The sequence below is a fragment of the Gobio gobio genome, assembly GCF_949357685.1.
Source record: "Gobio gobio genome assembly, chromosome: 18".
Lineage (NCBI taxonomy): Eukaryota > Metazoa > Chordata > Actinopteri > Cypriniformes > Gobionidae > Gobio > Gobio gobio.
In genome coordinates, this window is record NC_137111.1 from 687,501 (window position 1) to 705,000 (window position 17,500).

The 17,500-nt window shown below is 48.1% G+C and overlaps 1 protein-coding gene across 1 annotated transcript in view; it reads right to left on the reverse strand.

Annotated features, from left to right (window-relative positions):
* ccdc88ab (coiled-coil domain containing 88Ab) overlaps window positions 1-17,500 on the reverse strand; it is a 94,934-nt gene that overhangs the window by 72,058 nt on the left and 5,376 nt on the right. Inside the window, exon 3 of the mRNA XM_079842323.1 lies at window positions 8,308-8,416. Coding sequence (XP_079698449.1) covers window positions 8,308-8,416 — 109 coding nt within the window. The remainder of the gene's footprint in view (window positions 1-8,307; window positions 8,417-17,500) is intronic.

Here is a 17,500-nt window from a genome sequence, read left to right on the forward strand (position 1 = left end):
ACCGCGCACGCCCTCACAGAAGAATCACAACCGCGCACGCCCTCACAGAAGAATCACAACCGCGCGCGCCCTCACAGGAGAATCACAACCACGCGCGCCCTCACAGGAGAATCACAACCGCGCGCACCCTCACAGGAGAATCACAACCGCGCACGCCCTCACAGAAGAATCACAACCGCGCACGCCCTCACAGAAGAATCACAACCGCGCGCACCCTCACAGAAGAATCACAACCGCGCACGCCCTCCCAGGAGAATCACAACCGCGCGCGCCCTCACAGGAGAATCACAACCGCGCGCACCCTCACAGAAGAATCACAACCGCGCACGCCCTCACAGAAGAATCACAACCGCGCGCGCCCTCACAGAAGAATCACAACCGCGCACGCCCTCACAGAAGAATCACAACCGCGCGCGCCCTCACAGAAGAATCACAACCGCGCGCGCGCCCTCACAGAAGAATCACAACCGCGCGCGCGCCCTCACAGGAGAATCACAACCGCGCGTGCGCCCTCACAGAAGAATCACAACCGCGCACGCCCTCACAGGAGAATCACAACCGTGCGCGCCCTCACAGGAGAATCACAACCGCGCGCGCCCTCACAGAAGAATCACAACCGCGCACGCCCTCACAGGAGAATCACAACCGCGCGCGCGCCCTCACAGGAGAATCACAACAGCGCACGCCCTCACAGAAGAATCACAACCACGCGCGCCCTCACAGAAGAATCACAACCGCGCACGCCCTCACAGAAGAATCACAACCACGCGCGCCCTCACAGAAGAATCACAACCGCGCACGCCCTCACAGAAGAATCACAACCACGCGCGCCCTCACAGAAGAATCACAACCGCGCACGCCCTCACAGGAGAATCACAACAGCACGCGCCCTCACAGAAGAATCACAACCGCGCACGCCCTCACAGGAGAATCACAACAGCGCACGCCCTCACAGAAGAATCACAACCACGCGCGCCCTCACAGAAGAATCACAACCGCGCACGCCCTCACAGAAGAATCACAACCACGCACGCCCTCACAGAAGAATCACAACCGCGCGCGCCCTCACAGAAGAATCACAACAGCGCACGCCCTCACAGAAGAATCACAACCGCGCACGCCCTCACAGAAGAATCACAACAGCGCACGCCCTCACAGAAGAATCACAACCGCGCGCGCCCTCACAGGAGAATCACAACAGCGCACGCCCTCACAGAAGAATCACAACCGCGCGCGCCCTCACAGAAGAATCACAACAGCGCACGCCCTCACAGAAGAATCACAACCACGCGCGCCCTCACAGGAGAATCACAACCGCGCACGCCCTCACAGAAGAATCACAACCGCGCGCGCCCTCACAGGAGAATCACAACCACGCACGCCCTCACAGGAGAATCACAACCACGCGCGCCCTCACAGGAGAATCACAACCGCGCACGCCCTCACAGAAGAATCACAACCGCGCGCGCCCTCACAGGAGAATCACAACCACGCACGCCCTCACAGGAGAATCACAACCGCGCACGCCCTCACAGAAGAATCACAACCGCGCACGCCCTCACAGAAGAATCACAACCGCGCGCGCCCTCACAGGAGAATCACAACCACGCGCGCCCTCACAGGAGAATCACAACCGCGCGCACCCTCACAGGAGAATCACAACCGCGCACGCCCTCACAGAAGAATCACAACCGCGCACGCCCTCACAGAAGAATCACAACCGCGCGCACCCTCACAGAAGAATCACAACCGCGCACGCCCTCCCAGGAGAATCACAACCGCGCGCGCCCTCACAGGAGAATCACAACCGCGCGCACCCTCACAGAAGAATCACAACCGCGCACGCCCTCACAGAAGAATCACAACCGCGCGCGCCCTCACAGAAGAATCACAACCGCGCACGCCCTCACAGAAGAATCACAACCGCGCGCGCCCTCACAGAAGAATCACAACCGCGCGCGCGCCCTCACAGAAGAATCACAACCGCGCGCGCGCCCTCACAGGAGAATCACAACCGCGCGTGCGCCCTCACAGAAGAATCACAACCGCGCACGCCCTCACAGGAGAATCACAACCGTGCGCGCCCTCACAGGAGAATCACAACCGCGCGCGCCCTCACAGAAGAATCACAACCGCGCACGCCCTCACAGGAGAATCACAACCGCGCGCGCGCCCTCACAGGAGAATCACAACAGCGCACGCCCTCACAGAAGAATCACAACCACGCGCGCCCTCACAGAAGAATCACAACCGCGCACGCCCTCACAGAAGAATCACAACCACGCGCGCCCTCACAGAAGAATCACAACCGCGCACGCCCTCACAGAAGAATCACAACCACGCGCGCCCTCACAGAAGAATCACAACCGCGCACGCCCTCACAGGAGAATCACAACAGCACGCGCCCTCACAGAAGAATCACAACCGCGCACGCCCTCACAGGAGAATCACAACAGCGCACGCCCTCACAGAAGAATCACAACCACGCGCGCCCTCACAGAAGAATCACAACCGCGCACGCCCTCACAGAAGAATCACAACCACGCACGCCCTCACAGAAGAATCACAACCGCGCGCGCCCTCACAGAAGAATCACAACAGCGCACGCCCTCACAGAAGAATCACAACCGCGCACGCCCTCACAGAAGAATCACAACAGCGCACGTCCTCACAGAAGAATCACAACCGCGCGCGCCCTCACAGGAGAATCACAACAGCGCACGCCCTCACAGAAGAATCACAACCGCGCGCGCCCTCACAGAAGAATCACAACAGCGCACGCCCTCACAGAAGAATCACAACAGCGCACGCCCTCACAGAAGAATCACAACCGCGCACGCCCTCACAGAAGAATCACAACAGCGCACGCCCTCACAGAAGAATCACAACCGCGCGCGCCCTCACAGAAGAATCACAACAGCGCACGCCCTCACAGAAGAATCACAACCGCGCGCGCCCTCACAGGAGAATCACAACCGCGCACGCCCTCACAGGAGAATCACAACCGCGCACGCCCTCACAGAAGAATCACAACCGCGCACGCCCTCACAGGAGAATCACAACCGCGCGCGCCCTCACAGAAGAATCACAACCGCGCACGCCCTCACAGGAGAATCACAACCGCGCACGCCCTCACAGAAGAATCACAACCGCGCGCGCCCTCACAGAAGAATCACAACCGCGCACGCCCTCACAGGAGAATCACAACCGCGCACGCCCTCACAGAAGAATCACAACCGCGCGCGCCCTCACAGAAGAATCACAACCGCGCACGCCCTCACAGAAGAATCACAACCGCGCGCGCCCTCACAGAAGAATCACAACCGCGCGCGCCCTCACAGGAGAATCACAACCGCGCGCGCGCCCTCACAGAAGAATCACAACCGCGCACGCCCTCACAGGAGAATCACAACCGCGCACGCCCTCACAGGAGAATCACAACCGTGCGCGCCCTCACAGGAGAATCACAAACGCGCACACCCTCACAGAAGAATCACAACCGCGCACGCCCTCACAGAAGAATCACAACCGCGCGCGCCCTCACAGAAGAATCACAACCGCGCACACCCTCACAGAAGAATCACAACCGCGCGCGCCCTCACAGAAGAATCACAACCGCGCACGCCCTCACAGAAGAATCACAACCACGCGCGCCCTCACAGGAGAATCACAAACGCGCACACCCTCACAGAAGAATCACAACCGCGCACGCCCTCACAGAAGAATCACAACCGCGCACACCCTCACAGAAGAATCACAACCGTGCGCGCCCTCACAGAAGAATCACAACCGCGCACACCCTCACAGAAGAATCACAACCGCGCACGCCCTCACAGAAGAATCACAACCGCGCACACCCTCACAGAAGAATCACAACCGCGCGCGCCCTCACAGAAGAATCACAACCGCGCACACCCTCACAGAAGAATCACAACCGTGCGCGCCCTCACAGAAGAATCACAACCGCGCACACCCTCACAGAAGAATCACAACCGCGCACGCCCTCACAGAAGAATCACAAACGCGCACACCCTCACAGAAGAATCACAACCGCGCACGCCCTCACAGAAGAATCACAACCGCGCACACCCTCACAGAAGAATCACAACCGTGCGCGCCCTCACAGAAGAATCACAACCGCGCACACCCTCACAGAAGAATCACAACCGCGCACACCCTCACAGAAGAATCACAACCGCGCACGCCCTCACAGAAGAATCACAAACGCGCACACCCTCACAGAAGAATCACAACCGCGCACGCCCTCACAGAAGAATCACAACCGTGCGCGCCCTCACAGAAGAATCACAACCGTGCGCGCCCTCACAGAAGAATCACAACCGCGCACACCCTCACAGAAGAATCACAAACGCGCACACCCTCACAGAAGAATCACAACCGCGCACGCCCTCACAGAAGAATCACAACCGTGCGCGCCCTCACAGAAGAATCACAACCGTGCGCGCCCTCACAGAAGAATCACAACCGCGCACACCCTCACAGAAGAATCACAACCGCGCACGCCCTCACAGAAGAATCACAAACGCGCACACCCTCACAGAAGAATCACAACCGCGCACGCCCTCACAGAAGAATCACAACCGCGCACACCCTCACAGAAGAATCACAACCGTGCGCGCCCTCACAGAAGAATCACAACCGCGCGCGCCCTCACAGAAGAATCACAACCGCGCACGCCCTCACAGAAGAATCACAACCGCGCACGCCCTCACAGAAGAATCACAACCGCGCACACCCTCACAGAAGAATCACAACCGCGCGCGCCCTCACAGAAGAATCACAACCGCGCACACCCTCACAGAAGAATCACAACCGCGCACGCCCTCACAGAAGAATCACAACCGCGCACGCCCTCACAGAAGAATCACAACCGCGCACGCCCTCACAGAAGAATCACAACCGCGCACGCCCTCACAGAAGAATCACAACCGCGCGCGCCCTCCCAGGAGAATCACAACCGCGCGCGCCCTCCCAGGAGAATCACAACCGCGCGCGCCCTCACAGAAGAATCACAACCGCGCACGCCCTCACAGGAGAATCACAACCGCGCGCGCCCTCACAGAAGAATCACAACCGCGCACGCCCTCACAGAAGAATCACAACCGCGCACGCCCTCACAGAAGAATCACAACCGCGCACGCCCTCACAGAAGAATCACAACCGCGCACGCCCTCACAGAAGAATCACAACCGCGCACGCCCTCACAGAAGAATCACAACCGCGCACCCCTCACAGAAGAATCACAACCGCGCGCGCCCTCACAGAAGAATCACAACCGCGCACGGCCTCACAGAAGAATCACAACCGCGCACGCCCTCCCAGTAGGGATGTGACGGTGAGGAAATTTTCCCACCGGTTAATTGATGTGTGACAACACCGGTAATACCGGTATCACCGGCGGAGGCTTTTAAATCTAAAGTAACATGCACACGACCGCTCTGAACTGAAAACGCGCCAGTGCGCGCACACCGTGAATGACAGCTCGTCTGTAAATGCGTGCTCTGTGAGTTCATGGGTGCGTCTCAATCAGTTCCCTAGTTCAGTAGTCAGGGCACTGATCAAGCACTGATCAGTCTATGATTGAGATGTACGCCATGAATGAATAACAGTTCGTCCCCTTGTTTATACTCGATGCGCCCGCACGAGCGCGAGGGTGCGCGCGGCAAAAAATAAATGCGCGGAGCGCGGAGGCTCGCACTGCGGAGCCAGGCGAAAGTAAACAATGCGCGCTCTGTGCGGCCGTGCACATTTTACTTTCAGTTTTGAATTAGCGCCAATTCGGCTGCGGGTTGCTTGAATTGTGGGTTCATTAGCCTATTATTTTTAATGAAAAACACAACAACAAAACAAATGACAAACTCCCTTAAATAGGCGCTTTTACGTTTCGCTTTGAAACCAAATCTTGCGCGATCATCTCAGTCAGCTCCTCACTCTTAAATCTGATGAATGACTCCTGCCGCTGCCGAGACTCACGGTCGGATCCTGCTTTATTAAGCAGACACGTTCAGTTTTTATTCGTATTGTCTGTTCTCTAACTGAACTAAATTATTTTATTACTATAAAAAAATAAAAAAGACGGTGGGCGGTGCCACGGTGGGCAAGTGATGTAACCGGTGTTGAGTCTGGACACCGGTAACACCGGCAACACCGACTATCGTAGCAAGCCTAGCTCCCAGGAGAATCACAACCGCGCACGCCCTCACACTGAGTTTGGTCTCTTAATAACACTGTCTAGTACATTAAGCCACGTTAAGCGTTTTTTTATAATGGTTTTCTATGGTAGGAAAACGTTTAACGTGTAACTATATGTGTTGCGTTCATATTCTGGGCTCATCTGATTTTTTGTACATAGTATACGTTATTAGTATTATGTTTACTGAGTTTGGTCTCTTAATAACAGTACATTAAGCCACGTTAAGCTCCCGGCTGAAGTTGTCCTTGTGTTAATGGTCGTGTAATAACTTCTGTATGCTGGCAATAAACATTTTTGTAAGTGTGTCTATAATGTGATATGCTTAACTGATTTTATTGCGGGTGCGGGTCGGGTCGGGTGCGGATTTTAATTCGTGCTGTTGTCGGAAAACGGGTCGGATGCGGGTTTAAGCACTGCGGGTGCAGGTTTTCTAAATCGGACCCGTGCAGGACTCTGGTCGTCGAGCTCATCCTTCCCTTCATTTCTCCCTAAACCTAAACTTTACGCCAGATTCAGTGATTGTTGTAAACTGCAGTCTCTACTGTTGCTAAACTGCGGGATGTGTTTGATAATAAAGAGATATTAAATGCACAATAATCCGCGCAAGAGACGCGGTTTCCAACTTCAAGGCGGCTTATGTGTGTGTGTGTGTGTGTGTGTGTGTGTGTGCGTGTGTGTGTGCTGCGAAATGGACCGACTTGCGGTTTATACTTAAGGCTTCGTGTGCGCGTCTAAACCATCAAATACACAACAGATAGCCTGTGTCAAAATGACCGGATTGGAGAGTATTTATTTTAACAGTTTATATCTTAAATTGGTGTAATAGTTTGGAGAAATAGGAGAATATGATATTATTAGTTCTACATTCGATCGGTCTTAAAGGGGCAGCATCTAATAAACCTGCTGATGATTGAGCCATTAATGCGAATCGAACAAAAGACAAAGAGAAAATATTCACATCTCTTGAATGAATAACTTTAGCTTTTATAAGTATTAATCTATCAATTTATACAGTGAAAACTATGCAGTGTTATTTTATATTTCATTACTTTATTAGATTTCTTTGTAGGTTTGTTCTTTCTAAGTCATATTAATGTTAGCAGACCTTCCGAATGCTGCACACTGGTCCATTTACACATAGATGCTTTATATTGTTGTTATATTGAACACTGATGAGACTGTGATCAGCGGAGATCGTGTGTGTGTGTGTGTGTGTCTGCGTGTGTGTGTGTCTGTGTGTGTGTGTGTGTGTGTGTGTGTGTGTGTGTGTCTGTGTGTGTGTGTGTCTCATTGTCAGTCCAGGACGAGAACCGCTAGTGTGCTGCAGCTGTGAGCTGATGACACGCGTTTCCATAGCAACACCGCCTCATTCACTGGCCGCACTGATGACACACACACACTCTTACACTCACACACACACCGTCTCTCTCTTACACACACACACACACTCACACTCTCTCTCACACACTCTCACACACACACACACACACACACTCTTACACTCACACACACTCTGTCTCTCTAAAAACACACTCACACACTCACACTCTCTCTCTTACACACTCTCTCACACACACACACACACACACACACTCTTACACTCACACACTCTTACACTCACACACTCTTACACTCACACACTCTTACACTCACACACTTACACTCACACACTTACACTCACACACTTACACTCACACACTCTGTCTCTCTTACACACACACACACACACACACTCACACTCTGTCTCTCTTACACACACACACAGAGACGTGCAGAAACACGCCACTCATCATCTCAGCGCAGCTATGTGAGGAATGCAGCACACACATACACACACACACACACACACGTGTGGAGAGTGAACTGCAAATCTGACACAAACTGTAACACACGTCATGTGACATCATCATCATTCTCCAGCTGTTTTACTGACGTGTGTTCATGCATGTCCTCCCAGAAGCCCCTGCAGCAGCACTAGATGTGCCCTGGTCCAGCGCTGCGAGATCTGCTGCGTGTGTGTGTGTGTGTGTCCGGCGGTCGATGACCTCATCAGGGGTCAGGGGTCAGAGGTCAGAGGTCAGGGTGCGGCTCACCTGATAGTAGCTCTTGATCTGCAGCACGAGGACGGACAGGTTCTGGATGCGCAGCGCCGGGTCGTTGTTCACCTTCCTGTGGGCTCTCTGGACACTCGTCTGGGGGTTTCTGTCCCACACACACACACACACACACACACAGGTTTATATTCATCGTTATGTGGAAGTGTGTGTCTGAGGTGTGTATAAAGTGGCACTAGCCGCGTTTCCATTACCCTTCAAATTGCGCAAATTGAAATTGCGAATTGAAAATACGCCTGATGGAAACACGTCAATTTCGCAAAAACTCCCATAAATCGGAAAAAAGTTTTTCCGCTCGCATGAGGAGGTTTTTCAGGCCATTCGAAAAAGGAAATTTTCGCACAACTGCAATGGAAACATTTGGCATTGACAGGTCAGCTGGTCACGCATTGCTCCCACACAGGGCCTATTTTTCATTTTTTCCACTCAAGTATGGGTAATAACGATATCTTATGTCATTAAAACAACATTTATTTTCTCCTAATAAGGAAAGTGGCGTATCTTTATAATGACGGACCACACACACATCATAATTACAGTGGGCCTATAGATAGTTAAGATATATATTTAAGACATGTGTTAAAACAGAAAGACTCTATAGTTTCAGCCTTGCTCAAAGATGAGGAAACAGTTACACACGTCCATCCATACCCAAGGATCTCGGTTTGCTTCTTATTTATTAAACATACAGCCAAATAGTTGATTAAACGTTGATCAAAATTAAAATACAATTTATACAAAACGAACTTAATTTTAAAGAAAGAACTTTCTAGAAAACACAATTCTCAAAATCCATGTCTCCAGACATGATATGAACATCTGATGTTTCCTCATGCTGCTCACTTTTCATAATCAATTATAATATTTAGACATAGCCTAACTATATGAAACTAAATCGGCTGAGTTTTCTTTAACTCTCTGTCTGATGAAGGCGTCGGCGCTTCTGATGGATGTTTTCCTTATTCCAGCGGAAACTTAAAATACTCGTCATGTTCAGCCATTCAGAGATCAGGGCAAGACATCATTATAAACCATAAACGCTCTACTTTTATTAGTGTAAACTCAAAAACAGCAAAGGCTGTGACTCAGGGAACAGATTATTTTACACTCCAAACGCCGTCTACATTTCAAAAATATATTTTGTTATTAAACGCAAAGTTTTTCATTTCAAAAGCATTTCTAAATTCAGTTTATATTTCCAACAAACGAAATTTCAGCCAAAATAACGAAGTGGTAAAAAACATTTGAGTTCCACCATCAGATTCAAACGTTTCGCTCGTGTGTGTGTGTGTGTGTGTGTGTGTGTGTGTGGCGATGCGCCACAATAACCGGCGTATGTAATAGTGGATCATTCCTTACAGATGATGGTGTGTTTGGACAGAAGACGAGTTCTTTATTTAACTCATAAAAGACAATAGAATATAAAATAACACAATTTATCATAACACCTCATGTGTGGCGCTCAAGTATAAGAGGCTTTCCTTGCCCTCAGTGCTTGGATAACACACACACACACACACACACACACACACACACACACACACACACACACACACACACACACACACACACACACACACACACACACACACACACCAGTGATGCAGGTCAGTGCTTTAAACAGTGACCGCAGATGAACAGTCATCAGAAGAGACATCAGGTCACATGACGGCGGACACTGACATCACTCACTCACGCACACACACGCACACGCACACGCACACGCACACACACGCACACGCACACACACGCACGCACACACACGCACACACACGCACGCACACGCACGCACACACACACGTCATGAGCAGCACATGTGCTCCGCTCTCGTGAAGGGATGTGTGTATCACGCCTGACGCCTGTGAGTGATGACATCACGCCTGGCTGTGATTGGTCAGGTTTCATTGATTCATGTTCAGTCGGCTTCATGTCACTTCATCTGCCATCACACGCATGAGAGCATGAAGAGCTGTGTGTGTGTGTGTGTGTGTGTGTGTGTGTGTGTGTACTGATCTGACCTACATTATCATGTGCTCATGATGTAGTGTGAGCTGAGGTTACAGTAACACACACACACACACATCTACTCTTACTAAAAATACAGAACGTTTACTGTGAGAGTTATGATAGAAAATATGATTAGCTCCGCATAAAAACACAGTCTCATAATGATCGCTACACCAGTGTGTGTGAGAGAGAGTGTGTGAGTGTGTGTGTATGAGAGATCTGCTGCCGCTGGTCTGTGTCTGTGTGTGTGTGTGTGTGTGTGTCTGTGTCTGTGTGTGTCTGTGTGTCTGTGTGTGTGTGTGTGTGTGTGTGTCTGTGTGTGTGTGTGTGTGTGTGTTAGGGCTGGGACGGTTACCGCATTACCGCAATACCGCGGTCACGTGACGCCTACCGCGGGTCTGAGATCGTCACCGCCATCACCGCAAAAAAAAACAAAAAAAACATTGGCCTGCACACGTGTGCACGTTGTGTCTAATTCCAGAGATTCATTGATTCTAATGACATGGATTGTGTCTAATGACACGTGTGTCTTATATGGATTCAAGGTTTTCTAAACAAAACATAACAAAAGATGGAGCAAATCCGACCTTTCGCGAGTTGGGGAGCGCAATGTTCCATTATAACATTCCATTTGTACCTGTGTAATGTCTTTTAGCCTATGATTTGAATTTAATTTTACTAAAGCATAAAATACAGGCGCATAAGCAGGACCTCAGTTTTTAATTGCACGTACACACTTCTCTCACATGGTTGCGCAGCCGACAATAGCGGGTCAGTGGATAGAAGTCATGAAAGCAGCAGAAGAACGCACCGCGCGGGCCATGGGTTTGTGTCGAACGCTGACCGATTTCTCCCATAGCTGGCAAAAAAAAAAACGGCTTCAGAAAGAACAAACTGAGCTGGAAAATATTATAAATATGTAAATGTTATAAAATATAAAAAATAAATATAAATAATAAAAGTAGCATAATATACAAATACAATCAAGGTAGTGTGAGCAGCGAGTGACTACACTTTGTTAAATTAAATAGCCTTGAGCCTTCGTTATTCTTCATTAACCACTGATTTAAAATATGTAATATAAAAATAGAAATATAAATAATATAGGAGGGTATATTATATGGGCGGGTGTGCGCGAAAGTCGTTATAGTTTAAGTGATTGTTTGATGACGACGACTGTAATCTGAAAGTAAAAATATGGGAAATAAATAAACAAATAAATATATATTACTGATCAATACCGATAAATAAAACTGTGTTTGTTTGTCTTTGTTTATGCTGTTCCATCATCAAATCTCTCAGTCGTGATCGGATCTGCTCTCTCAGGAAACAATATGAAGGCTGGGATGTAAACCATAGTCTAGATTTCGTTTTGCCAGCACTTTTTTTTTCAGATATCATTCCATTTCTGTTCTAATTGTTCCTGTTCTAAACGTGAAAAAATAAATGTAAAATAAACATGTTCCTTATTATGTTCAATTGCCTGCGCTGGGCGCGAAAGTCGAGGGAGCCGTTTAAAGCGGTTTACAGCTGAACCGCGGGAATTTCCTGCTTTTCAACCGCGGTAAGAAAAAATCCATACCGTGCCAGCCCTTGTGTGTGTGTGTGTGTGTGTCTGTGTCTGTGTGTGTGTGTGTGTGTGTGTGTGTGTGTGTGTGTCTGTGTCTGTGTCTGTGTGTGTGTGTGTGTCTGTGTGTGTGTGTGTGTCTGTGTCTGTGTCTGTGTGTGTGTGTCTGTGTGTGTGTGTCTGTGTGTGTGTGTGTGTGTGTCTGTGTCTGTGTCTGTGTGTGTGTGTCTGTGTGTGTGTGTCTGTGTGTGTGTGTCTGTGTGTGTCTGTGTCTGTGTCTGTGTGTGTGTGTGTGTGTGTGTGTGTGTGTGTGTGTGTGTGTGAGTGGTCCAGAGCTCATCCGCTGTCAGGACTGATGCACACCTTTTACATATTTAATCAAATAAACTGGCAAATCACACGAGAATATGGATCTGTATTCACTGGCTACTGTATGGGCTCACACACACACACACACACACACACACACACACACACACACACACACACACACAATCTGCTGGATTTAAATGTGTCATGTGATCTGCTCATTCTAGGGCAACAGTGATCGAGTGCTCGAGTGTGACCGCGGCGATCGGTCATGAAAACGATGATCGCCCTGACTTTAAAAATATATTTGTCTATTTTCTGATTGGTTACTGCGGCATTGTTGGCGGTACCTGAGGTCTGATTGGTTAGGGTTAGACCACGCCTTCCAGAAATACAGTGAAGCAGCACCGATCATCAAATACAGTGAAGATGTGCAGCGCTAATCTGTCATAAACATTATAATGAAGACAGGATTGTAACAGAATGTTGTAAATGATCTGTGCTTTAGTTCCCTGTGTATCAGCTGATAAAGGAAACACACAAGCGCTGTGAAGTTCATGTGTGTGTGTGTGTGTGTGTGTGTGTGTGTGTGTGTGTGCTTCTGCAGATGCAGTAGTGAGATTACTGTATATCTGATGAATCTCATAAGGACACGTTTGGTTGAGTTTATTAGCCTGCTAGCGAAGCTATGAAGGCAGAGCTGCCAACTTTTCAAAAAAAACTTAGAGTGAGATTTGGTGGGGCCGACCAAAATTTTGCCGTGAACAAAGCAAAAATTGCAACAAAAAATAAAATAAATAATAATATTATAATAATAGCTAATATATATATATATATATAAATAAATAATAGCTATATATGCACACATCACAGAAAACACTCTCTGCATCAGCTTTTGAATGGGGTAGTATTGGTTTTTGTTGTTGATTTATTTTTTGCCTTTGATAGATAAGGTTGATAATTAATTATTTCTATTAAGACAAAATGCATCTATATGAGGCTTTGTCTACAGTATATCCTATAGCAGTGGTCGGGAACCTATGGCTCTTTGACAAAGATAATGTGGCTCAGGTCTCTCACCCTTTACCAACAAATGAGCAATAAAAGAAGTTAGACACATCAACAGAGATCCGCTCCCTTGTTGTACAGCCTACCGAAGATAATGAAACGTATGATAATAACTAATATTCAAGTTGTGCCGGCCGTGCGCGTTCAGTGCTGTTCACGAGTGTCAATACACACTTACTTGTCTTTGGCAACAGCTTCTGCTCTGGGATTCAATCAGCTGTGTTTGAGGTAACCGAAAACCATTTTTAGAACAGCAGCGTAAATGTAAAAGTAGGCTATACAAACTTGAATATATCCTTTTATTGAAACTGGTGGTCTGCTGTGGAAAAAGACATTTCGAAGCATTTCACGCGTGGGTACTTTCGCTTTTGCCGCAGAGACCCTTGTGATAAATAAATGTGTATTTATGATAATCCACGCAGATTTCAGTTGACGAAAATGAATGATAAAAGCGCGATAAGTCGCGAAAGACAACTGAATTACTGACAGGATGCTGTGCACGTGCTTGTGCTCGGCTGCAGAAATATCTCAAAATGCCAAGTGGAGTATTCACGTAAACACAGCAGATGTTCACACACACCGAGAGGATTTTTAACTCGACCTCACAAAGCCCTGCACAATTAATTCCTTATTGCAACTTATTTATTGTTCGCTGCATATGTGTTTGTTTTTAGTTATGGACCTAATAATTACTATTGTTGAAATTTTATTGGGGAAAAAAGCATGTTTTTTAATAATTATTTAATATAATTTTTTACTGTGGCTCTTTTGGAAAAATGCATTTACCAAAAATGGAAAAATGGCTCTTTGGTCAAAAAAGGTTCCCGACCCCTGTCCTATACACACACACACACACACACACACACACCACACACACCACACACACCACACACACCACACACACCACACACACCACACACACACACACACACACACACAGTTTTAAAGCACTATGTAGAGGCATGGTTTTGTCTCAATAGAACAAATTGATTATACATCAACCTACAGCATACTTTTACAGGGAAGAAAAAGGAAAATAACGGCCTGTCCTGTCTGTTGCTCTCCTGTCTGTTGCTCTCCTGTCTGTTGCTCTTCTGTCTGTTGCTCTTCTGTCTGTTGCTCTTCTGTCTGTTGCTCTCCTGTCTGTTGCTCTTCTGTCTGTTGCTCTCCTGTCTGTTGCTCTCCTGTCTGTTGCTCTTCTGTCTGTTGCTCTCCTGTCTGTTGCTCTCCTGTCTGTTGCTCTCCTGTCTGTTGCTCTTCTGTCTGTTGCTCTCCTGTCTGTTGCTCTCCTGTCTGTTGCTCTCCTGTCTGTTGCTCTCCTGTCTGTCGCTCTTCTGTCTGTCGCTCTTCTGTCTGTCGCTCTTCTGTCTGTCGCTCTCCTGTCTGTCGCTCTCCTGTCTGTCGCTCTCCTGTCTGTCGCTCTCCTGTCTGTCGCTCTCCTGTCTGTCGCTCTCCTGTCTGTCGCTCTTCTGTCTGTCGCTCTTCTGTCTGTCGCTCTTCTGTCTGTCGCTCTTCTGTCTGTCGCTCTTCTGTCTGTCGCTCTCCTGTCTGTCGCTCTCCTGTCTGTCGCTCTCCTGTCTGTCGCTCTCCTGTCTGTCGCTCTCCTGTCTGTCGCTCTCCTGTCTGTCGCTCTTCTGTCTGTCGCTCTTCTGTCTGTCGCTCTTCTGTCTGTCGCTCTTCTGTCTGTCGCTCTCCTGTCTGTCGCTCTCCTGTCTGTCGCTCTCCTGTCTGTCGCTCTCCTGTCTGTCGCTCTCCTGTCTGTCGCTCTCCTGTCTGTCGCTCTCCTGTCTGTCGCTCTCCTGTCTGTCGCTCTTCTGTCTGTCGCTCTTCTGTCTGTCGCTCTTCTGTCTGTCGCTCTTCTGTCTGTCGCTCTTCTGTCTGTCGCTCTTCTGTCTGTCGCTCTTCTGTCTGTCGCTCTTCTGTCTGTCGCTCTTCTGTCTGTCGCTCTCCTGTCTGTCGCTCTTCTGTCTGTCGCTCTCCTGTCTGTCGCTCTTCTGTCTGTCGCTCTCCTGTCTGTCGCTCTCCTGTCTGTCGCTCTCCTGTCTGTCGCTCTCCTGTCTGTCGCTCTTCTGTCTGTCGCTCTTCTGTCTGTCGCTCTTCTGTCTGTCGCTCTTCTGTCTGTCGCTCTCCTGTCTGTCGCTCTTCTGTCTGTCGCTCTCCTGTCTGTCGCTCTTCTGTCTGTCGCTCTCCTGTCTGTCGCTCTCCTGTCTGTCGCTCTCCTGTCTGTCGCTCTCCTGTCTGTCGCTCTCCTGTCTGTCGCTCTTCTGTCTGTCGCTCTTCTGTCTGTCGCTCTTCTGTCTGTCGCTCTTCTGTCTGTCGCTCTTCTGTCTGTCGCTCTTCTGTCTGTTGCTCTTCTGTCTGTTGCTCTTCTGTCTGTTGCTCTTCTGTCTGTCGCTCTTCTGTCTGTCGCTCTTCTATCTGTCGCTCTTCTGTCTGTTGCTCTTCTGTCTGTTGCTCTTCTGTCTGTCGCTCTCCTGTCTGTCGCTCTTCTGTCTGTCGCTCTTCTGTCTGTCGCTCTTCTATCTGTCGCTCTTCTGTCTGTTGCTCTTCTGTCTGTTGCTCTTCTGTCTGTTGCTCTTCTGTCTGTTGCTCTTCTGTCTGTCTGTGTGGTTCTTTTTTGCTGTGGCTGATCTAAAAAAACAGTGTTGTAGTAAAAACTACTTTAAGTAGTCAAGTTACATTCAAGCTACCCTTTTGAAAATAGCTACACAAGTTACTATCAAAAAGTAGCTGCTACATTGAAACCATGTTTCTTTGTCTTCTTTTTTACAATGAGATTGTTACAAATAACTGAATAATTGTTCATGAAGAATGTTATAATATTTGGGGTTTCAAGCTTCATAATGCAATGTAATTATGATTTCAAAGAGTATAGGCATTCAGGGTTATTGGGACACTTTCCCCCAGTCATTTTAATGGAAAAAACTGTCAGAATCATTACACACAATACTCAAATATAGCCTATATCTCAAACTGGCTGCACAAGTGCACAATGGCTACACATTTAACATCAGTGCAAGAACAAAATGTGTGCAAATCAACTTTGCGATGCTGTTTGCGAACGTTCGTTGGAACTATGGGTTCGGGAAACAGGACTCGTTTAACTATGCTTATAATGACGGAGCTTGTGACCATAGTTAGCGAACGACGCTTTCTCTTCGCTCAGAGACGGAATGCAGCTTTAGGTCGCGCAACACCGCATTTATTTGCCCGTTTATCTTGAACCCCCTCAGCGAAAGCATGGCCGGCTCAACATGTAGATGTAGATCTATAGATAAACTCATCTTTCATTTGACAGACCGGGTTGGCACTTCAGCGTGAGAAATCGGGGGTGCGGCGTGTGAACCAATCACATGCGTGCGTCTCACGGCCAATGCGTGAAGGAGGCTGATTATTTACAGTTTCAGTTCAAGTACACTGATATGATTGGTTCTTTGAGACGTTTTTTTTTTTTTTTTTTAACATCTAAAAACAAAATAATTTTTTTTGCATCATAATCTAGCAGTTCTTTGTTCTAGTCATATGTTCATGTTTTCATAGACATGTGATGTTTGTATTTGTGAGCAGTCACGGAAGGCAGGGACACAAGTCGGTTCTGGAGCATTGTGAGTTATTCACAGATTCTGAAAGTGTAGTCTCCAAGCTTTCCAGTGATGTCTAACACGCGGGAATCTGATCATATTTGGAGAAGTTTGGGCCATTTGAAAGTAGGCACTCAAAAAGCTTAACAGGGAGAAATTTGCCTCTAAAAGATTTTGTTCTGACCTGCTGGGAGTGACAATAGGGCTCATTTACATCTCATTTAGATAAGCCACACCCCCTGTAAAGCCACACCCCCTGTAAAGCCACACCCCCTGTAAAGCCACACCCCCTGTAAAGCTGCATGGTTACAATCGGACCGCATACTATTCATAATAAAGGATAATGTGCATTGTAAATGTCAGTAATTTATCTTTTTTGACTAAAAATGATTTAGAGGCTGAAATATGTGAGTTTTATCTTTTTATAAAACCTTTTTATTTGTTATTTGCTGGTTTTCTACATAAAACTTTTGAATTGATTTCATTGTGTAGCATTGGGACTTTTTAACAGGATTCTGTGATAACTATGATAAACTAAAATCAACTATAATTATGTGTTTTTATAGTATAATATGCAATGTACAATTTTCTATAAGAAAAAAAAAATCTCTGATTCTGTTCTTTTCTCTGACATTTAAGG